The sequence below is a fragment of the Pipistrellus hanaki genome (assembly GCF_964339955.1).
Source record: "Pipistrellus hanaki genome assembly, chromosome: 4".
Taxonomy (NCBI): Eukaryota; Metazoa; Chordata; class Mammalia; order Chiroptera; family Vespertilionidae; genus Pipistrellus; species Pipistrellus hanaki.
The window spans coordinates 64,593,212-64,616,740 of NC_140506.1; the positions used below are offsets into that span (position 1 = coordinate 64,593,212).

Below are 23,529 nucleotides of genomic sequence, written 5' to 3' on the forward strand. Positions count from 1 at the left end.
AGAATTCTGGCTACAAGACCAGACTAAGTAATTGGTAAATCAGGAGGACTACAACCAGAAAGTCAAGCACATTGGCTTTGTCTACTCTTTATTCCAAAATGGACTACATTCACCCAACTGGCATGGCTCAGTGGTTGCGTGTCTACCTATGAACCAGGAGGTCACAGTTCACCCAGTTGGCGCACATGCCCAGGTTGCGGGCTGGATCCCCAGTGTGCGGCCTGCAATGATTCTGTCATCATGGATGTTTCTATTTCTCTCCCTCTTCCTTCCTCTCTAAATATCAATAAAAATATATATTTAAAAAATGGCCTACATTCTCTGTAGCTATAGGTTTTGTCTAAATTCCTTGACATGTATTTTGACTCCCATTTCAGAGAAATTCAGCATGATGCTTCACTTTTATAAGTGGACACAAAACCAGAGAGTACTGGCAGCCACTGGAAAACCAGCGCAGTGGTCTGTGAGTGGAGAGGTGGTCGTTGGATCCAGCTAAACTATCATCCTGACCGAAGGCTTGTGTTTTCTCTGTGAATTGAGAGGGGACGAGCATATGCATATGTCACTGTATTCTTCTTAGAGTATGTTACATCTTTTTGTTTCATTAATAGAGGTTTGAGAGTCAAGTGTAGTTTTCATAAAGATGACAGTTGTTACCCTATTTAAGAACTACTGCAGAAATTAGAATTTTACTCTGGAAAAGTGCTTTGAGGAAACTTGTGGCAACTATAATAATCTGTTGCCATTCAGATATTGGCATGTACTCAAATGCTACAAATGTTTGTTTCCTTCAGCATGTTGCATGTAAAATAGTCATTTATCTGTATTCTAACATACTTAGAAACATATTTCTATTTTACCTATTTATCTTTACAAATAATAGGCATAAAGTAAGTTGTAAGGGAGGGCCAGAAAAACCCTGTTCTGGATATAGGTAACATATCCAACTGTATGCCGTAAATAGATACAAAATTAATTTTAGGCAGAGAGATAAGCAAAGTTTAATGGTTTAATAAGTTAATATTAGTTCATGAATTTTAAATGTGGTGTATTGGTTATCTATTGCTGCACAGCAAACATTTATTATCCTGTGAGTCAGGGCTGCATGTACAGCTTAGCTTGGTGCTAAGGGTCTGTTGCCTGCGGCCATGTTCTCATCACAAAACTGGACTGGGGAAGGGTGCTCTTTGAATGTGCACTGAGTAGATGTTGGCAGGCCACAAAACACCTGCAACCAAGCTCTCTCATTTGTCCATCCACATAGATCTGCCTCACAAAATAGCAACTTGTTTAAAAGACTCAAGAAAAAAACAAGAGAACATTGAAGAAAGAAGCCATGGTCTTTTTTCACCTAACCTGAAAGTGACATTCCATGTTGTTTTCCATATTCTATAGCAAGTCAATAAGTTCAGTTTAGATTGAAGGAATATAATTATTTTAAGCATATTTTTATTGATTTCAGAGAAGAAGGGAGAAGAAGAGAGATGAAAACATCAATGATGAGAGAGAATCATTGAACAGCTGCCTCCTGCATGCCCCGCTCTGGGGACCAAGCCTGAAACCCTGGGCATGTGCCCCTGACCAGAATGGAACCCAGGACCCTTCAGTGGGCAGGCCAATGCTCTATCCACTGAGCCAAACTGGCTAGGGCAAAAGAGAATTCCCTGAGTGTGAGCTGGACTTACTGAAAATGAAAGTGAAGGCCCTTTCACATATTGTGCTGATACTCTAGAAATATATCCTGTAGGTGGCAGTTCTGCTTAATCAGCAGTCAGATTTTTTCTATTTGTGATGATTGATTCAAATATTCTTTAGTAATATGACATCTGGCTAATTCAGTTATTTGTACCCGCTGGACTAAATGCTCCAATGAGCATATTTAAATATAATTTATTCTTTCATATAGGGTAAGCTATATCTTCTAAAGTAGGCCATTTTTGACATTGCAAGAAACCAATTTTAACTTTTTATACTACTTAATGTCACTTTGAATGCCATTAGATTGTTTGGAAATGAGATTATGAAATCTTCTGGTAAGTATTAGTAAACTAAAGTTTGAATTATAAATGAAATCTATTAAAAAAATGACTTCTTCAGTTTGGTAAAAATATTTTTCAGCAGAAAGGGGTTAAATTGTAGGTAGAAACAGACAAAAATGTAAAAGATTCAGAAAACTTGATTTCAGCTCTGCCACTGCCTCAGTTTTTTTTTTTAAGTGAAAAAAATAAAAAACAAAGTATCAATCAGAAATTGGTATAACATGCATACCTGCCACTCATATAGCTGTCATTCAATTCATTATTTCTCAGAGTAAAAAATTTTATTCAAGTCTTCCTCCAAAAAACTTTCTTTATATAAGCATCACCAAGCATTAAATTTAAATTCCAATATTGAGTCACCACTTCTGGCCCTTCAGAGTCTTCAGGATCTTTTTTTATACATTCTGCATCACACTGTTACATTTTGGGCTCTCTTTCTTGAGACAAAAGTAATGGTATTAGACCATCCGCATCATACTGGATCTCTACTGCTTATTATTTTTTTAATAAGAATGGGTCATTCCAATCTTGTGATCCACTGATATTTCAGAGGGTGTCTTTGTTGGAGGACTAAATTCTTTTAGAGCATCTGTCTTTCTGATGTGGCCTGTGGTGGTTGTAAATTGAAACTGTTGGATGTGACAAAAGACAAAAGATAATGATCATGCATATCTTCAAAAATTGTACCTCATCGCACAATAGTGTGCTCAAGGCTTTCAGAATACCCTCTGTCCAAATAATCATCACTTTCAGGAATACCGTTTTGAAATATTTCTAGTAATCACATAAGGCCCATGTTGGGAATGCTATGAATGAGATCATTTAAAATATATAGAGGTAACTTTATTTTCCTAACTGCTTTCATAATATAAGGAAGTGTTATTCTCAAGTTAGAGGTTATTCATAAATGATAAAGCAAATTCACATAAAAATAGTTCCCAAAATATGTATGTATGTAATATATATGGACATTCAGGCTCACACATACAGCAATGAATAATGAAACAGCTTGTCTTCTAAAATAACGTTGAAATATACATTTAGCAAAGCATAAAGGGTAGTTGTGTGAATGCATATGTGTTAAACTGCTAAGATTTACAAGTTAAAAAGGAAATTAATGCTAAGAAGTTATGCTTCAGAATTCAAGTTCATTCCATAGCCACACCCAAAAAAATCTGATCACTAAAGTAACATAAATCTCTATTTTTCTTCCTACTAGAAAATAGCTCTTTTAACCATATTTGAATTCATCAGCTCTACATTTAAAACAATTTGGCTGTCCATTTCTCTGGGTGTGCTTCCTTAAGGTGAAAACAAAGTCTTAATCAAGGCCTTTAACAAACACAGAAGGTATTAGCTTGTTCTGGCAACAAGAAAGTCTGTGCTTTGAGAAAGAGTATCATATTTAAAAGATGCTTATGTGATTTAACAGTAACTTATTAGCTCCCCCCCCCCAAAAAAAACAACTTTTATATATGGAAACATATATTATCCAAAGATAAAAATAACAGTGAATTTTTTGTTCAACTACCTATCCCTATATTGTTTTCACTTTCCCCTTTTTGTGTTTCTTGCCCTAACAATTCAACTCAGCCATTATTTCTCCCTGACATAAAATAGCATGTAGTAATTTTACCTGTGGACTAATATTTTCAATAGTATTCTCCTGTTTCTAATTTTCCTGTTTGTTGCCAAAACTAATCTCTGAAAAATGTCTGAATTTAAAAAGCTTTCAATATATTCTGCTGTCATATTTTCATGATGTGTCCATGTTTCCATTACAATTATCTGTTCCTGAGCAGTCTCCACAGAATTCCCATGACATAAGTTAGAGCTTAATGGTAACAAAGGATTTCTAGCTGTATTAGTCAGCTAGGGCTGCCGTCACAAAATACCACAGACTAAATGGCAGAAATATATTTTCTTATAGTCCTAGAACTATAAGGCTATCTAAGATCAATGTGCCAGCCAGTGTGGTTTCTGGTGAGAACTCTCTCCTTAGGTTATAGATATCATCTCCTCTGCGTTCATTCCCACATGGCCTTTCCTCTGTACAGCAAACTCCTGGTGTCTCTTCCTCTTTATATAAAAACAACAACCCTATCAGATTAGAGGCCCATCATAATTATCTCATTTAACTTAATTATATTCCGAAAGGCCCTATCTCCAAATACTGTCACATTGAGTATTAGAACTTCAGCATATGGATTGGGGTAGAACTCTGATTGTGCTGGGGGGAGAAATACAATTCAGTCCACCACACAAGCCAACATGCTGAGATCTTAAAGGGTCTTTAGTAGCCTACAAGAAACTTTGTGGTTCATCCAGAATTAATTCCATTCAGGCCTATGGCATACAGTTTGTAAGCCACTTCTGCACTTATGTCTTGGAATATAGACCAAGTATATATGGATTTATGCTTTTGCATTATTGGAGCAACCAATGAAACTTCTAGAGGAAACTCTCCTAATCTTTTCTTTTTTAAAATATAATTTATTGATTTTCTGCAGAGAGGAAGGGAAAGGGATAGAGAGCTAGAAACATCGAAGAGAGAGAAACATCTATCAGCTGCCTCCTGCACACCCCCTACTGGGGATGTGCCCGCAACCAAGGTACGTGCCCTTGACCAGAATTGAACCTGGGACCTTTCAGTCCGCAGGCCAACACTCTATCCACTGAGCAAAACGGTTTCAGCTCCTAATCTTTTCTTTACACATCAGGAAATAAAGCATAACATTTACCAACCACTCACAACACTCCACGCCACTGTCCTATACAGTAAGATGCCACTCACCATCATCTAAATATCCATCCATGTGTGTAATATTTGAAGTCATCTGAATGAATCAACCAATTATTCGTTCCTTGATCCATTTATTAACTATCTATTGTTGAATATGCTAGTCAATATAAAAAATCACTAGAGATTCAGAGATGAAGAAGTCTAGATCCCTGTCTTTGAACAGTTCATACTTGAGAACTGGGTCTCAACTTATTATTTATTTATTTTTTAAATATTTTATTGATTCTTTACAGAGAGGAAGAGAGAGGGATAGAAAGTTAGAAACATCGATGAGAGAGAAATATCCATCAGCTGCCTCTTGCACACCCCCTACTGGCAATGTGCCCACAACCAAGGTACATGCCCTTGACCGGAATCGAACCTGGGACCCTTCAGTCCGTAGGCGACGCTCTATTCACTGAGCCAAACCTATTTCTGCTGGATCTCAACTTTTTAAATTTGGCCACTCAAACCTAAAGTTGAAGTACATAATCACCGTCTCAATTTCAAAGTCATAAAAAGATGGATCAACATTAAAATCCTTCCAGGTCAGGACTGCTGTCTTACAATGCCTTTGTGCAAATTCTGAAATGACTACTGCTCTGGAACCAGATGGCACCGGAACAGAGCTGTTGTATAATCAGTATCCTTTTTTTCAATGGACACAGACAAAGCAGGAAGCACAGGCAAGATGTGGGTATTTACAGACCCCTTAGTTGTACTCACTTGTCCAAAGAACACATATACAGTAATCCTCCTCCTTGTGGTAGAACCCTGAATGTGCTGGTTGGTTTGTACCATGGGCCATCAGCAAACATTCTAACTTAGCGCCAACCCTATAACCAAAATAGTTAATTTAACACCAGGAGATTTTAAAGTCAATCCAGAGATCAGGGAGAAGCCCAAAGTCAAAAAATGTGAATAACTATGAAATCCACAAGAATGAAATTCCAGCAATCTTTGTGATTGATTTTGTCACAGGAAACTGTTTTATTCGCTCAAGAAAGCAAGAAAGGTACAGCACCTTTATGCTTATCTCAGCCATCTATTTTCTGGATTCAATTACAAGTGAACTATGAATAAGAATCTAAGCTAAATGCCATGTACCTCGTTAGTACTTACTAAATGCAAAGCAATAAAACCCTACTTTATGCAGAGGGAAAGATTTTTTTAAATTGGGTGGGTGAAAATGACTAATTTCTACAGTTTTAGAAACAATTTTTGGGTGAAGAAAGAAAGTCTCAAAAGTGTTCTGCATGTACTACCCTAAAATGTCTCTCTATTTCATTTATTTTAGTCAGCATTTTTTCCCAGTAGATATGCATGAGTGCATGTCATCAATTCGGTGAGTGAGAAGTTTGATAACACCATTTTTCTATATCAGGAAGACAAATACATAACTTAGCTTTGGGCTTATAATTTAAATGAACCACAAAACTCTGATTTATTAAAATTCACTGCATATTTTTAGACAAAAATTTATTCACGTGCAAAGGCAACAAGAAATTTTTGCAAAGGTTATTAAACTAAAATTTGTATTACTTTTGCCCCAGAAAAAAAAATAAAACCTGTATTTTCTTAACTATATTATGTCATAATAAGGTGGACCGATTAATACTAAGATAGAAAATATTGCTGTTAGTATATGCTGATAAAACATGAGTAATGTTTTTAAAATATGGTTTAATATCAAAATCACTGCAATACCTATAACCATAAAACAGACTCTAGGGCTATTATTTAGAATCTACATTCTAGATGATCACAACTTGTCAATCCCCCTTCCAGAAAGCTCCCTTGTTCCTAATCTTTCTCATACCTCCTCTATCTTAATTCTCTAGTAATATTTCCTAACATTACCATCTCAATTTCCCTAGATAAATGAGTGGTTGGGTATTCTATTTCTTATGATCACCCACACACTTCTCCCATTGTGCCACAACTTTAGCTACTCTCAACAGATACATGACTTGGGTAGTCATTTGTTTGTGTTTAAAGCTTTCTTTTTACAGGTACATTTCACCTCATCTGTGATTATCTAACCTCTTCAAAAACCTCTTTTTATATTTTTTAATTAAAAAAAAGTTTAAATAGTAGTTAAGTGAAATTGCTCTAAATGAAGTTATTTTAAAATGTGTAACAAAATTAAATCCTCATCTTTCTCTCTTCCAATCTATCCACTTGGCAATGGTCGGATGTTACTATGGTATAGGTGCCTGCTGGTGCAAGTTTTCTGACAGTCAACTGTTTAGAAATGTTTTGCTTCCTCTTCTTCATGTGTGCTTCTGTGTGTATACATTTTCATGTACACTTTTTTGATCCCTCAAAATATAGGATTGTGTACACACACACACACACACACATACACACACACGGCTTCTCCATTTAAAATACCTTATAAATAGATCTCCATATTGCCACAAAGAGAACACCACTTTATCCTATTAAGGACTGTATGATATTCCATTTTATAACTCTCCAGTAATTTATTAATACTCCAAGGAGAGACAGTTTACTTTCAGCTTTTTATTTTTATGTACAGCACTGCAATGAAATTAAAGTTCTTATTTATGTACTCTTTATGCACCACATTTTTCCACATAATGAGTTTCTCAAAGTGGGGTTGCTAAGTCATAAAGTTTTTTAATAAGATTCTTGAGAAAAGATTCATTTATAAATTCCTAAGGATTGATTTACTGCTCCAAGATATGGTGGTCACTAAATAGTATTAGCAGACTCTAGTTAATTGAACTGGCCTCGGAAACACTCTGGAAAAAAAAAATTTGATTGACCCTTTCACTTCTATGTCTAACCCACTGACTGAAAGAACTTGAGTAGCAGGGCAAACCACAGCTTTGGTGGAAGCAGCATCCTAGAAAGGTTCTAGCACTTCAAATAGCTACTCCAAGCATATATACAGGCCATCACATGTATTTTTTATGCATTTTATTATTTCATAAGGTTTTAAACTATAACATATTAAAGCAAGCAAGGACATCAACACCATTATATTCTGTAGAGCAATAAAACAGACTCAAAACCTTGACCCAATTCAAATCAATTCTATCCTAAGTTGCAAATTATATACTGTCCATCTTGCAGCCAAATCAAGGGCATGTACCTCAGGTGCAGGTTCAATCCCTGACCCTGGTTGGGGCATGAGTGAGAAACAACCAATCAATGTGTCTCTCTCACATGGATGTTTCTCTGTTTCTCCCCCTGTCCCCACAACTCCCTCCCTCCCACTCTATCTAAAATATCAATAGGAAAAATATCCTCACTCATTGGATGAAAATTAAAAATAAATTAATAAATTGCCCTTAAAAATAAATACCAATATAAGAGCAATTCGCTCATATCCAAAATCAATGAAATTAGATGACATCTCTGTTTTAAAGGACACACACACACACACAAACACACACACTTATAACATGATATTTTCTCAGTATAAACAAAGTACTTAGACAACAACAAAAAAAAAGTAAGGGATTTCCAAATGAGGTTATATAAGACCTTACAGAGTAGATAATATATTTGATGGGACCATTAAAGATGAATTTCATGAGGAAGTGAAGGGAACCCCAGAGAATCATAAAAGCTAAGAGAGGCATACAGGGAAGAGAAAAAGTCATTAAAATTGTTTATCTCCCTCTCTCTCTCTCTCTCTTCCTTTCTCTCTAAAAATCAATAAAAACATATCCTCAGGTAAGAATTAAAACATTTTTTTAAATAAGGAAGAATTGAAATTATTATGCTAAGCAAAAAAGCCAGTCAGAGAAAGACAAATATCACAGGATCTTACTTATATGTGGAATCTAATAAACAAAATAAACTGATGAAGAAAATAGATCCAGAAATATGGAAGCATGCAGCAGATGGACAAATCTCAGAGGGAAGAGATTAACCAAAGAATGTATATGCACACTAGAGGCTTGGTGCACAAAATTCATGCATAGGGCTGCGGGGGGTGGGGGGGGAGGGTCCCTCAGCTCGGCCTACATCCTCTTGCAATCCAGGACCCCTCGGGGACTGTCTGACTGCCGGTTTAGGTTAGATCCCTGCCATCTGGGACCACTGGCTCCTAACTCCTGGCCTGCCTGCCTGATAACCCCAAATGCCTCTGCCTGCCTGCCTGCCTGCCTGCCTGATCGTGCCTAACTACCTCTGCCTCAGCCTCTGCTGCTGCAGCTCTGTCTGGAATGATGTCCAGAAGGTCATTCGGCTGTTTGGTCTACTTAGCATATTAGCTTTTTATTATATAATATGAATAACCCATGGACACAGGCAATAGAGCAGAGAAGGCCTGGGGAGAGGCTGGGGAGAGGGAGAAAGGTGTCAATGGAGGGAAAGGGGGGAGGGAACAACTGTAATACTTTCAACAATAAAGATTATTTTAAAAAACAAACTGAGGAGGAAATGAGTTGTGAGGAATGTGGGTGATGGTCCAGGTTTGTATTTTTGGCAGAACAGCATTAATTTTACTATGAATATTAGGAATCAAAATGTCCAAAGGATAAAAATAATACCTACCAGATCCTTGCATTTTTGAAGTCCAGCAAATTATATGATAAACACTGTAATGGGAAGAAGAAACATTTTTTACAAACTAACATGGGTTATCTAAATGTGTATTGTGTTTTATGGCATTGTTTTGCATTACATTTCATGGTTTGCATTGGTTTTATATCTATGCTTTTTATTACCTTGCATATAAGCATTTATATAAAGAGCATCATTTCTCCTAAAACACTAGTAGCAGCAGTTGGCATTTAATACCACTCTAAAGAATCATTTTCATAACCTGTCTTTAGGGAACTACATTTTAGGTATAGCAAAAGTTTTGGGGAAATAAAAGAAAAAAAAATGGGTATACAGAAGCAGAAAATCATGAGAAATTGTTTGGTGAATATCAATCACATTCTATGAGCAGAATTTAAGTACAACCAGATCTTAGGCATCTACCTTTATTTATGGCACACTTTAAGATGCTCATTTGAGACTAAGGAGCTTACTACAAAACTACAAGTTTGATTTGTCCATATAATAAAAAGATTTCTACCTCACTACTCATACATAATAACAACAATACAATACATTTAAGCACTGTTATAAGCTGTTTAGGTTTTTTCCATGTGCAATAATATAAGTATTGTTTACTGAATAATATAAAATAATTGGTTTTGAATAATTAAATAGAAATTATCCAGTAAAAACTATTAAAGAATATTTTGAGTCAATTCTGTGTCAGGCACTATGATAAGTACTCTATAAACATTCTCTTAACCTTTTCAATCACCTCCTGGAAGTAGGTAGGATCCTAAATTTCCAGGTGAGGAAACTGATCTAGAAAGGTAATTGGACTTCCCCAAGGAAATAAAAGAAAATAACATAGAGGAAGTAAGATGCAGATAATACAAGAAGAGCTGAATAGAAGCAGTAATAATAGCAAAGATCAAGATATTAACTACAAGAAATCAAACAACCACAAGAAAAGAAATGATTCAACATATAAATGGGCAAAATATTTGAACATACACTACACCAAAGATATACGGTTGGCAAAGAAGTATGTGAAAATATACTCAGCATCATGAATTATTCTGGCAATGCAAATTTAAAAGAAAATACCAGTTAGAGTGGCTAAAACTTAAGACTTATACATGAAAATACACAAGGACTTGTATAGGAATGTTCATAGTAGCTTTATTTTAATAGCAAAACTGTAAACAATCACAATGAACATCAGCAGGTGAAAGGTTAAACAAATTTGCTATATCCACACAATGGAATATTTCCCAGCCATAAAAAGGATTGATACAACATAGGTGAATCTCAAAACAATTATGCTGAGTGAAAGAAACCTAGCCAAACAAACAAACCCATACTGATTCCATTTATATAAAATTCTAGAAAATGCAAACTAATCTATCTAGTGAGGAAAAACAGATCAGTGGGTGCCGGGAATGATGTGGAGCAGAGAGCTGCACAAAGGAAATTACAAAATACAAAGGGTCATGAGGAAACTTTGGGAGGCGATGCGTTCATTATCTTGATTTTGGTGATGGTGTCACAGATTCTTAATATGTCAAACCCCATCAAGGTGTATCTGTTGTTCATTTACTGTGTCAATTATATCACACTATAAAGCCAATAAAAAAGCATATTTCTACTTTTGTGTGTCTGTGATATATATTTTTAATGTTTTTTTTTTAATCTGTGAGAATTACCACCAACATTTTAACAATGGTTGTCTGAGTAAAGAAAGAATTAGGAATATCTTGAATTTTCTTCTGTGAGTTTCTCAATATACTACAATATATATACTTTTTAAAGTCATTTTATTTTTATTTCTTAATCCTCCCTAGAGTATATGTTTTCCTTGAGTTAGAGAGAGAGAGAGAGAGAGAGAGAGAGAGAGAGAGAGAGAGAGAGAGAGAGGATATCTGTGGGTTGCCTCCCTTATGCGTCCTGACCAAGAATCCAACCTGCAACCTTTTGGTGTACAGGACAACACTCCAACACAGTCACTGGGCCACGGACGATAATTATTTCCACACTTAAATTTGTTAAAAATAATCACAAAGTCAATTTATAAACACTCGCTTTGGGAAGGGGCTGTTACTCTGAGAGAAACTGGTAGTGACTTTTGTTTTATCCTGTTTCTCAGGTTTGCCTCCCATCCATGGCCCTGGGACAGAAAAAGCTCAGGGAGGGAGGGCAAAGCAGGGCTTGGCTCAGTCCTTCTTCCCCAAGTGCAGGCGGCTACTTTTTGGACAGCATTCTTAACTTGGGTTAAATAATACATTACAGACACTCAAGAGCAGAAATCTTGCGCCTACGATAGACAGAGGGAACAGATCAATGGGATCGTGTCACTGCCACCTGTGCCCACACCCGAGACAGGCGCGCGCCACCTCGGCCGCCCGCGTGGAACTCCTGGGCGCCCCTGGAAGAAAGGGGGGCGTGTGACGCAGCCGCAGTCGCCTAGGGCCCAGTTCTGACTCACACCTGACGCCCCAGGGCCTGACCACGCTTCTCCGCTTCTGAAGAGGAGAGGCCATGCTGTCCTGCGTCCTGTTCCTTTCCAAGCATATCAGCGCGTCGCTGGTGTCCCTGCGCAGCGCGCGCCTTGGCTTCGCCCTCCCGCGGCGCTGGGCCACCAGGAGCCCCTGGGTTCCGCGGCCCGCAGCCCCCCTCCGACCCCGGGCAGCAGCCGCCTCCTCCATGTTCGGGTCCGCCTCCGTCCCCTCCAGGATACGCCAGAACTTACACCCGGACTCTGAGGCCGCCATCAACCGCCAGATCAACCTCGAGCTCTATGCGTCCTACGCGTACTTGTCCATGGCCTTCTACTTCTCCAGGGACGACGTGGCCTTGAACAACTTCGCTGGCTATTTCCTTCGCCTGTCCCGGGAGGAGACCCAGCACGCAGAGATACTGATGAGGCTGCAGAACCAGCGGGGAGGCAGGATCAACCTGCAGGACATCAAGAAACCGGACACGGACGACTGGAAGAGCGGGCTGAACGCCATGGAGTGTGCTCTGCTCTTGGAGAAGAAGGTGAACCAGTCGTTGCTGGAATTGCACTCTCTGGCCTCAGAGAGAGGCGACCCCCATTTGTGCGACTTTCTGGAAACTCACTATCTAAATGATCAGGTGAAGTCTATCAAAGAACTAGGTGATCACGTGCACAACTTGATTAAGATGGGGGCCCCAGCTTGCGGCCTGGCAGAGTACCTTTTTGACAAACTTACCCTTGGAAATGGAAACAACCACAACTAAGCCACAGGCTGCCTTCCCCACCACCCAGGGTGTGCCGGGACCCAGAATCAACTGTCGCCTGCTTTCTTGCCCTTAAAAGGCACTTCCACCTTTATATTCCTCTGTTTTACTGTTCTTCTAATAAAGTGATTTGCAGAGAAAATGAAGTTAGCCCATATGCACAAGGCTTTATGCCCAGCACTTTTCCCAGCCGGAAAAAAAGCCCAGGATACTATGCTATAAAAAAGATTGCAAAAAAGTTACTAAAAGTAGATGTAAAAACTAAATTTCTTCAGTTACCAAATATATTCCAGACCATGGATCTTCACTAAATGTTGGTGATTTTCAACTCAACAAACGCCTGTTATTTTCAAGACTTTATGCTAAAGTGAGAAAATGTGTAAGATAAATATACCAATAGCTATAACAAAATGAAGAATGCATATAGTACTGTCAAAATCAGACATGCAAAATTATATGACAACATTTACTTCTTTCCAAAGTGTGTCTCAAAAACCAGTGATATCTGGAAATGATCTGTTTTTTAAAAAGATTTTGTGATCAAATAAATTTAAGACAAGCTACATAAGATATCAGTGCTGGCCTTAGAAAGTCACAGTGTATGTTAGCATTTTAAGGGCTCTAGGAAGTCTTGCAATTAAAAACAAAACAAAGCAAAAAAGAAAAAATCTTTGGTTATTTTTGTTTAGCTTAATGTTTCCCAAAGATATCCGATCTCAGCTAGGTTTTTTTGTTTATTTTGTTTTTACTTTTTTTATGGTAGTACTAGAGGCCCACTGCACAAATTCCTGCACGGGTGGGGTTCCTCAGCCAGGCTGGCGATCAGGGCCATCAGGGCCGTCTCCCCCAGTCCCAAAGGGGCTGATCCCAGGGGGAGGGACTGCAGGAAGTTGGCTGGCCTGGGACCATGGGAGGTTGGTTGTGGGAGCGCACTGATCACCAGGGGGCAGCTCCTGCATTGAGCATCTGCTCCCTGGTGTTCAGTGTGCATCATAGCAACTGGTTTACTGCTTAGATATAGATATAGATATAGATATAGATATAGATATAGATATAGACATAGATATCTAGATCTGTCTAATTTCAGACTTGCATTTCACCACTGGGCTATATAGCCTTCCTTTTAACATCCCCAAAAGAGCAACTACACTGCAGAAAACACACTTCTATGGTCTTTAAAATGGAAAGGAAAAAACCATCATAGGATAGAAGTCAAGAAGGGATCTAGAATGATGGATGCATCTGCTGGGCAAATGTTTTCTTGGGGGAATGGGACAAGATGGTATGATAAAAAGAGTATGAGAATATCCAGTTAGGACACCTGAGACTAGACTGAGAGCATTGGATGATGTTTGGAAAATGGGCTGGAGTGGAGTGTGGATGTGAGAAGGAGGGGTTAGGCTTAATTTAATGAGCAATGGCAGTGATTTGAAGGGCTTTCAGTAGAAGAAAGCTGTGCTAAGAGATGAGCAATCAAAAATTTAGTTGTACTGAATAAAAATATGTGGACAACCTAAAAGTCTGTTAGTTTGGGTCCTACAAGAAACAAATGTCAAGAAGGGATAAGGGCTCAAGAAATGTATTAGTGAAAACATAAAGGCCCTTGAGAGAAAATGGAAAAAGAACTGCAAGGAGCAGGGAGAGTCTTCAAGACTCCATGCAAGCCTAATCATGAAAGAAGGAAGAAAGGAAAAGTTGTGCATTGGTCTAAGGAAAGTTCTGCAAGTCTGCAAGGGTGTCTGGGAGACCTCTAGGCAAAGTTGCTTCTCAGAGGAACCACAAATCTCCAAGAAATAGGCCTGATTAAGCACATTTCCAGGGCTCAGTTATTCACTGGGAATGATCCATATGAAATGCAACTTTGCAACAAACTGAGAGACAAATTGCTTTTAGAGCACAGCAGCTGGCAAATTTGCTCCCTGTAGTCCCAGATCTAACATTCACATGACTGCACAAACTCAACAACATGGTTTAGATTCAAGTATTATGCATGGAACACTCTGCAGACATTAAATATAACTTTGTGAAACAAATAATGATGTGGCCAGAAATTCACCATTCAGTGATAAGAAAGTGTAAAGTTCTGTGATTACTTCCACACTCTTAGTTAAATAAAAGTATTATCAACTGACAGTAAGAGGGGGAGGAGATTAGGAGATTTGAGATGAAAATTTATAAAATAATTATTCAGGATAATGATTATTGAATTTTTTTACAGCAACATAGAATAAGAATTATTACTATCCAGGATATAAATATAAGAACACACACACACTATGATGCACACTGACCACCAGGGGGCAGAGACTCAACACAGGAGCTGTCTGCCCCTCCCTTCTCCCCATCCCCATTCCCCCCCACCATCCCCCCACCCCCGGTGGTTAGTGCGCTCCTGGTGGGGAGCAGGCCTAAGCTGCAGTCGGACATCCCCCAAGGGCTCCTAGATGGTGAAAGGGCGTAGGCTGGTCTGAGGTATGTGTTGCCTCCCCTTATTTCTCCAGTGCACGAATGCCGTGCACTGGGCCTCTAGTATATTATAAGCATGTTCATATGGACAGCTTCACCAGGGAGCCACAACTTTACACTCCCAGGGAGCCACCTGTCCATTCCCTACAGATCACTGGGGAAAGGGATCAAACAAAGGGGAAGATGTGGAAATGTACAATGAAGTCGGGGTGGCAGAGGGAAGGTGCTTGTTTGTCAGTCTAGCTTGGGGAGCCATGCCTATCACTCTAGCCTGGGGAGCCATGGGTTGGCTACAGAGGTGGAGTCACTGCAAATGCATGAAATCCTGAAGGATTCATTGGTTAAGCTCCTAAACTTTCTTTCTCTTGTTACTCTTACTGCACTCCTGCTTCCTGTACTCGCTTTGGACTGTGATCCTGCCATGTGGCCCTAGAAGCCACATAGCACAGGGCCAAGAAGACCCCATACGCAATGGACTGCAGCTGGGAACACAAGCTAAGCTAGCCAGATGCTGGGCTGGACTGTGCTTTAACATGGAGCAAAGACTCGGGGCAGTGGCTCTAATTGTAGCCCCATTGGAGACAAGATGGGACTTCTTCCATGGCGAGATGGAGGGAGATGGCTCCTTGGAGGGAACTACCTTAACAATAAAGCTTTATTTTTGTCTCATTAACAATAAAGCTTTCCATGATACTTCATCTTCCCGGGGGGGCCTCAGAAAATTCTTATTCCTGTGGCACCCCAAGAGCTCCTCTTCCACCAATAAGAGGTGGGGACACAAAAGACACCTGACCAATAACAGAAAAATATCCCAGGGGAGAATGGAACATGAGGTAAGGAGCACTGGTATGGTTCAAAAGAATGTCCTCCAAACCAGCACGTATGAAAGAGGAAAGAAGTGACTTAAGATGAGAAAAGGGCAAACTGAGAGTGCTACATTGGCTGGGCTCAAACTTCTGGAATAAGTAGCCAAATGAGATCATCTTCTGAGACATCGCTACCTCTATGAAGAAATATTGAATTAATTTCATTTACCAGCTATTATTTTTTAAATAGCAAATATAAGTTATTTTACAGATCGAATATAATCTTTATTCTGTCTTATATGTAAAACAAAGACTGGAGCTTTCACGAATTAAAAGCAAACATCTGGAATTGAGCCAAGGGGAGGCTAGATTTATAAACAGAAACCCAGTATACAAAAAAAAAAAATGACTGCCTGGCTGGTGTGGCTCAGTTGGTAAAGCATCATCCCATGTTACAAAAGGTCATTGGTTTGATTCCCAGACAGGGCACAAGCCCGGGTTACGGGTGCAATACCCATTGAGAGATGTGTAGGAGGCAGTTAGGAGGCAATCCATAAATATTTCTCTCACATCAATATTTTCTCTCTCACTCTCTCTCTCTCTTTCTCTCTCTCTTTCTCTCTCTCTCTCTCTCTCTCTCTCTCTCTCTCTCTCTCTCTCTCTCCTCCCTCCCTCCCTCCCTCCCTCTCTCTCTATTAAATAAATAAAAAGAGCCGAAACTGGTTTGGCTCAGTGGTAGAGCATCGGTCTGCGGACTGAAAGGTCCCGGGTTCGATTCCGGTCAGGGGCATGTACATTGGTTGCGGGCACATCCCCGGTAGGGAGTGTGCAGGAGGCAGCTGGTTGATGTTTCTCTCTCATTGACGTTTCTAGCTCTCTATAAAAATCAATAAAATATATTATTAAATAAATAAATAAATAAATAAAAAGATATTTGAAAAGAAACTACTCCAAACCCCTAAATATTACAAAATATTATAGTACTCTTTTTAATAATTCTTTACTGTTGAAAGTATTACATATGTCTCCTGTTTCCCCCATTGACCTCTCCTAGCCCATTCCTTCCCCTCAGCATAGGCCCTCACCCCCTACTGTGTCCATTGGTTATGCTTAGATGCATACATACAGATTATATGACTCTTGAACACAAACAACTAGTAATGACAAGATCCAAGGCCTTCAGACTTGCAGGAAAATATAGCGTATTTCTTTCCTCATTAGTTTTTTGTTTTTGTTTTTGTTTTTTGTTTTTTTTAAATCCTCACCCAGGATATTTTTTCCATTGAATTTTAAAGAGTGTAGAAGGGAGAGGGAGAGGCAGAGAGAAACACCCATGTGAGAGAGGCACATCAATTGGTTGCCTCTCACATGCCTCTGATAAGGGCCAGGAGCCTGCAACCTGCAACCCCGGCAAATGAAGTATATGCCCTAGACTGAAAAAAAACTTGGAACCCTTCAGTTCGCAGGCCAGTGCTCTATCCACTGAGCCAAATGGCTAGGGCTGTTTATCAGGTTTTGAACAGTTCATTTAAAAGGGGAGAGAAACGGATGGGTTGGGGGGGAGAGAGAGAGAGAGAGAGAAAGAGAGAGAGAGAGAGAGAGAGAGAGGAGGAGGAGGAGGAAAGGGGGAGGGAGGGAGAGAGACATATTTTTGTATTGAAGGTAAGAAACTTCACTTGACTTTTTAAATAATTGAAGCTTTCCGCTGTGTACAGCACTGTGACAAAGAAAGGTAAGGGGTATGCGTGTGAGAAAAAGGGAGCAACACAGGCTGCTTCAGGGGACAGCCCTCACCCACTCCCTGTAAAAGAGGCATTCAGGGCGCAGACAATTAGAAAACTTGCACGATTGCTAACCAGAACTGAGAAGGGTGGGGTCTATGCTGACAACAGACTTAAACATAAAACGTCAAGCAGCACTCAGTTGATGAAATCAGAAAGGTTTTGGTATACATTGTTAACTTTCTGAAGCTTCATATTTCCATTGTGAATGTTTAAGACACTTCTTAGGTACATTTGTTTTGAATGAGGAAACGATGTGATATGTATGTGCAGACGCCCATGCATACACACACTGTCAGATGGAATTCTAATGCCCAACAAGAAGAGGGACTGCCAGGCGGTCCCTGAGAGCAGCCCACAGACATGCACTCAGAGTTGGGCTCCGTCCAAGCAAGCTGGCCAATTTCCCAGTACAGATGGTGGCCAAACAGTCTCCTGAGAGAGATATCTAATGCTTTTGGACATACCTTAGTCTCTCGCAAACCCCCTGAGCACCGTATTTTCATAGGCTGAATTATCAAAAAGAATTTCCAGTACCATAAATGGCTGTTAGGCTAATAAAATGTTACTCCGTGACCTATACACAGATCCTAGACAGCGTAGTTGGTCATTAAGAGCCTGCAATTGAGAATTCAGAATATCTAGATGAGAATAGCTATTCCACTGTGTACTAGCTGCGTGATTTGGGAGAAATTTAAACTCTTAGAGACTGACTTTCCTTTGCTGTAATAATAGCCTTCCTGAAAGTTTATTGGGGGATTCCATGAGATAAAGCACATAAAATTCAGTACATTGTCTAATATATAGCAAATGCTTAATATTAGCTGCTTAAACTTGTATTTTAAAGGGAGAGAAAATTACGTCTGTTTGTTAACGTGTATATGCAAAGACTATCTCTCAGTTGCCCTCAATGACAAGAACCCACAACCTGGGAAAGGGGCACTAGTAAGACTTCTTCTCATTACATAGCATTTCCTCTTTGTGAAAACGTTAACTACTTGAAATCATTACCTTTTGAAAATTCATAAAATTTGAATATAGCAAATAAATAGGAGCAGCTATAATTTTTACTCACTTCTAAGCAGGGCACATATGCTGCATTTTCTAGAATGTGTTAGTACTACAAAGTTGGAGGAGGACTCATATTTCTCCACTTTTTTTCAGCCTAAGGTATTTCCCATAATTGTTTGTTTTGCTCTCTTTTTTGGCATTGATTGAATATAGACAGTCCTCACTTCACATTGTTTCCATCTGCATGAATTTGTTGCCAGTTGAGTTAAATAACAACAGTCCCTCAACAACGGGTTTGGGTTCGCATCTCAGTTACTATGGTGTAATTATTGTGAGTAAATTACATAAAGAAGTAACTTTGCCACTAGCTCTTTAGTCCACAAAACACTATGTAAGTAACAGATGCAGAACATGGCCAGCTACCAATCATGTCATTTCTTTCAGTCTGTCGGTGATTGGTCACGGTGCACCTGTGTTATTCGGTTTTCCTTCAGAGAGTAAAGCCTATAGGTGTATTGCCTCAGTCTCTTAGTGACAAATGCAGGAAACACTTTATAATATTGAATAATGCAAAGAGAGAATTGGTCAAAAGGTGAAAGTGTATCCAAGAAGTGACAAGCAATGCTGCCGGAAGTGAAGTTGGACAGTATTAGAACTTCTTGATGAAAAGGATAAAGATATCCCAAAGAAGTGACAGCCGCAAAAAACTTCACAGTAATAGAACTCTTAGAGGTACTTCACAGTATTGAAAGTGCAAAAGATTACATTTGGAAATGAATCCAAATGAGGAAGACAATTCACCAAGGACAAAAAAATAAATTAAAAAAAGAGGCTGACTCCATACTAAGTTATAGTATAAGAAGAAAAAAGCAAGCACTGATCCAACAATGCTTGAATTTTTTTTCAAATAAATAAAAATACTTTAATTTTTAAGCATTTTAAATTAGCATACTAAGTAAATGTTGTACTATTTTTTCATTTTACTTTACATTTATAGCAAACAGTAAGAGAGTGTTCAATATTTTCACAAAATAAAACTTAAAGGCTACACAGAATCATAATTTTTCCTAATGATTATTATGATTACTGTGCATGTTTCAGCTTTCTAGGTCATTTTTACAGCCCCACACTGCCATGCAAAACAGGAAGTATCTGTATTTTCACTAAAGTAGAAAATTGATTTGTCTGGTAAGAATATCACCCTAAAGATTTTTTTCTGATCTTTGTCAGGCATTTCCTCCATTTAAATAAGCATCTTTGAATTATGATAGGTAATTTACACAGGAAACAATTTATTGCGAATGCAAGAGAACTAGAATTAGGGACAGTGTTTCTGTTTAGGGTCTAATAAGTAATATTAGCATTATACTGAACAATTCATAAAACATCTTTATAGAGTAACATTTCTCACAACAATCCTATAATGCAGGTGTTATTTTCATCTCCCTGATTAAGAAACAGAGACTCATTTGTGACACTAGGAGCCAGTGGTTAAGCCAGACTTGTACTCTGAGATTCCAATGTCAGGTTCTGGGGTTTTCACTGTGTCATTTTGCCTTCCTAGGGAAGGCTTCAAGACCAAATTCATACAGAGTTCTCATCTGAGGAATTATCTACAATGTATTTCTTTTTCACTAGTGAATGTACACGTCATGCGTAACTTTAAAGAATAAATGATTTATTAATTCAATTAAAGTAATTAATGTAATGTAATGACATCACACTGTTAATTATTAGATGTTTTGTCAGTCACATTAATTTACACTAAAACTGCCACAAATGTCAGTAATACCTAAGTTCAATTTTTTTAAATTGTTGACAGTAGAGGTACCTCCCATTTCTACCACCCCCCTTTACCTGCCTTCACACAGCCCCTATCTACCCCCTGTGTTCAATTTCTTGATTGTTAATATTCCATTGTTATTTGTGAGTTATATGTACACTACTGGATTCATATGGTGATATGAAAAAATGATCTACTACTAATTGAGAAGGATTCACTCAGAAAAATGAGTTCAGGAGAGCCTACCCATCAATGAATCAGTAAAATGTTTGATAGACTTGTTTCAATATTTTCTTTATGCATAAATACAAAATATATTTGAGAGATAACAACAGTTGTAGGATGGACTATATTATTTCTGGCATTTTAAAAGTAACAAGAGCAAGATAGAAATAAATGGGAACTATCGTAACTAGGTAAATTCAAGAAATATTAATGACACCAAACTTTTGGTTGGTAGCATTTTACTTCTATATATAACTCACCTCACACAGACTGCATTCAAAGGAGTGGCAAAGGTGCTATGTGAGAAAGAAACTCTTGAATTGAAATTGGTGAAATATAATGAGTTAGAAAGGAAGAAAAGGAGATGAAGTCATTGTGTAACTAGGGAAGTGGGCAAGCATAAGCAGAAATTATGATTAAAATAAATGAGAACTTGATAAAAGAATTCCTGGAAATGCAAAGAAGAATTAGGATGGTTGGGAAAGAAAGAAGGATGTAGTCAGAAACCCAATAATTATGCTAGCATTTCCATTTCCCTCAATCTCCACGTCCAAACTATCAACAAGGTTTGATGATTTTACCTCCTAAATATTTCTTTTAAAAAAAATGTATTTTATTGATTTTTTACAGAGAAGAAGGGAGAGGGAGAGAGAGTTAGAAACATTGATGAGAGAAAAACATCAATCAGCTGCCTCCTGAACACCCCCTACTGAGGATGTGCCCGCAACCAAGATACATGCCCTTGACCTTAATGGAACCTGAGATCCTTGAGTCCACAGGCCGACGCTCTATTCACTGAGCCAAACTGGTTAGGGCAATATTTCTTGGTTGTGTCCATTCTCTGCAGCTCTAACCTAATACAAGCCACCATGACCTCTCTCCCAGACTCTGTCATTGTCTTCTGAGTTGTCTTCCACATCCACTCTGCCCCAGTCTGCTCTCCGACAGGACAGGGATTTTTAAAAAACAGACATCTGAGCATGTTATGTTACCCATGATCAGACTCTTCTACGTGGTTACATTCCAATGGGAATAAACACAAAATTATTTGATTTGGCATAACAGGTCCTGAATGGTCTGCTCTGCTACCACTGTAATATCATGTCTCACCTCTCCACTGGCTGCACTGGCATTATTTTAGTCTCTTGAGTCACCATGCACCCTCCTGCTGCTCTGCTCCATTTGCTTGGAAAGTGCTTATTCCTTCTTCATCACTTACCTCCTACTTAATCTTTAATTCTGCCACAACTACTCACAGTAGGAAGAAATCTTCTGTTTGCCCCTCCACATCTACTGTCTACTGTACCTCATCTTTCTCCATTCTTCAAGATGCTAACATGAAGATACACATGAATGGGCTCACCTGCAGTGTAGTTTCATCTATTGTAGTTTTTGTTCTCCCATTTCCCACCTTCAATGTCACTGCAAGTTAGCAGCATCCTTTATGGACTCACTGTCTCCTGTGAGGAAAGCAGCTCCCTCCAGTCAGCCCTTCTTTCTACAAGTTCTAATAACCCCTTGAACTTGTGCTGCCATTAGGCCTGGGATAGAAATAGCCAACCCTTACCCTACTCTCCTACCACATCTTTGTAAGAAAGCTGATCATTCTATTTGTGCCTTATGTTCCCTTTCAGAACCCTGTCATCTTGTCCTTTATTTTTTCTTCAAGGTGATCTTCTGATACTAGTGCCCTCATCCCAATACATACAGTTCACAGTATAAACTGCAACACACTGGACTAATTACATCTTTCTGTGTGTGCCTTTATTGCATTCAGTACTTCTACCTTAATATTCACCCACCCCCAAATTCAGAAGTTTCCTCTACCATGAACCTTTGATATCTGCAACCTAAAACCTTTGGGTTTGTGTTTGGGTAGTCATTTGAGCTTTCATAGCACTCTATCTGTATAATAGCCTTTACCACTCTGTGGTTGACTCTGTATTTATTCATTAAGTCTCTACAAGGCTCTGAATCACTGTGTGTTTATTTTCTAGTCCCCAAGGACATAATAAACTGCATGACATATGATAGCTATTCAATAAATGAATCAAACTACAAAGCTGTGTGTATAGTCTAGCTAAAGTAGTTCAGAGCCTTACTGTAATACACTAAGGCACAGTATATTACCAACATGCTTATCCATTTACCCAAAACAATTTTTTCTCCAAACACAACATTGTAGTGATGGCCATAATACTGCAATAAGTATACAAAGTGATGTAACCTCCTTCATCAGCCACTTAATCCTCCTTAAGATAAAATCTTTAAGCTTATTTCTCAGTCCTCCTTTACTGAGAAATTTACCTCATGTGGTCAAAGAAGATCAAGTACTACTTTGAAAAGTAAGGATGACCCAGACAATTGGGTCAAAGGTTTTGAAGGGTTTTTCCACATAAAGCATTATTAATGTTTAATAGTATTGCTACTCCCATAGCACTTGTTGTATTCATGCATATTAACCACTTGTTTAAAGGCTTTTATAAAAGTTATGTCTAATTTTTCCTGTGTGGCTACCTTTTTTTCTCTCCTCCCCCATTTCAACCACATTATTCTTCACCCAGTTTCTTAAAGGATATTATGGCTTGCCAGCTACATTTTCTTACCCCTTTCTGGACTAAAGAGCTTATCCCTTCAGGTACTGGGAATGTTGACAGTTGATGGCTCACAGCTGAATCCTTCTTTCTAAGGACTGCCCTCAGCTAAAGAGCTGCAGCTACATCAGACCCCCTCCAGGAAGCAGTGCACATCCAATGACTAGTCAATGTAGAGGGCTGGGTGGAGGGGATGCAAATCAGAGAGGGGAGGGCAAAAGGGCCCTCTTGCTCCAGTTTGAAGTGACTATGCAGGA

At 38.8% G+C, this 23,529-nt stretch overlaps 1 protein-coding gene across 1 annotated transcript; it reads left to right on the plus strand.

Annotated features, from left to right (window-relative positions):
* Positions 1 to 11,883: 11,883 nt before the first annotated feature.
* Positions 11,884 to 12,606, plus strand: FTMT (ferritin mitochondrial; the record flags this gene model as incomplete). The annotated part of the gene is made up of 1 exon (XM_084880473.1): positions 11,884 to 12,606. The coding sequence occupies one exon, from the start codon at positions 11,884 to 11,886 to the stop codon at positions 12,604 to 12,606; it is 723 nt and encodes a 240-aa protein (XP_084736599.1).
* Between the last annotated feature and the right edge of the window lie 10,923 nt (positions 12,607 to 23,529).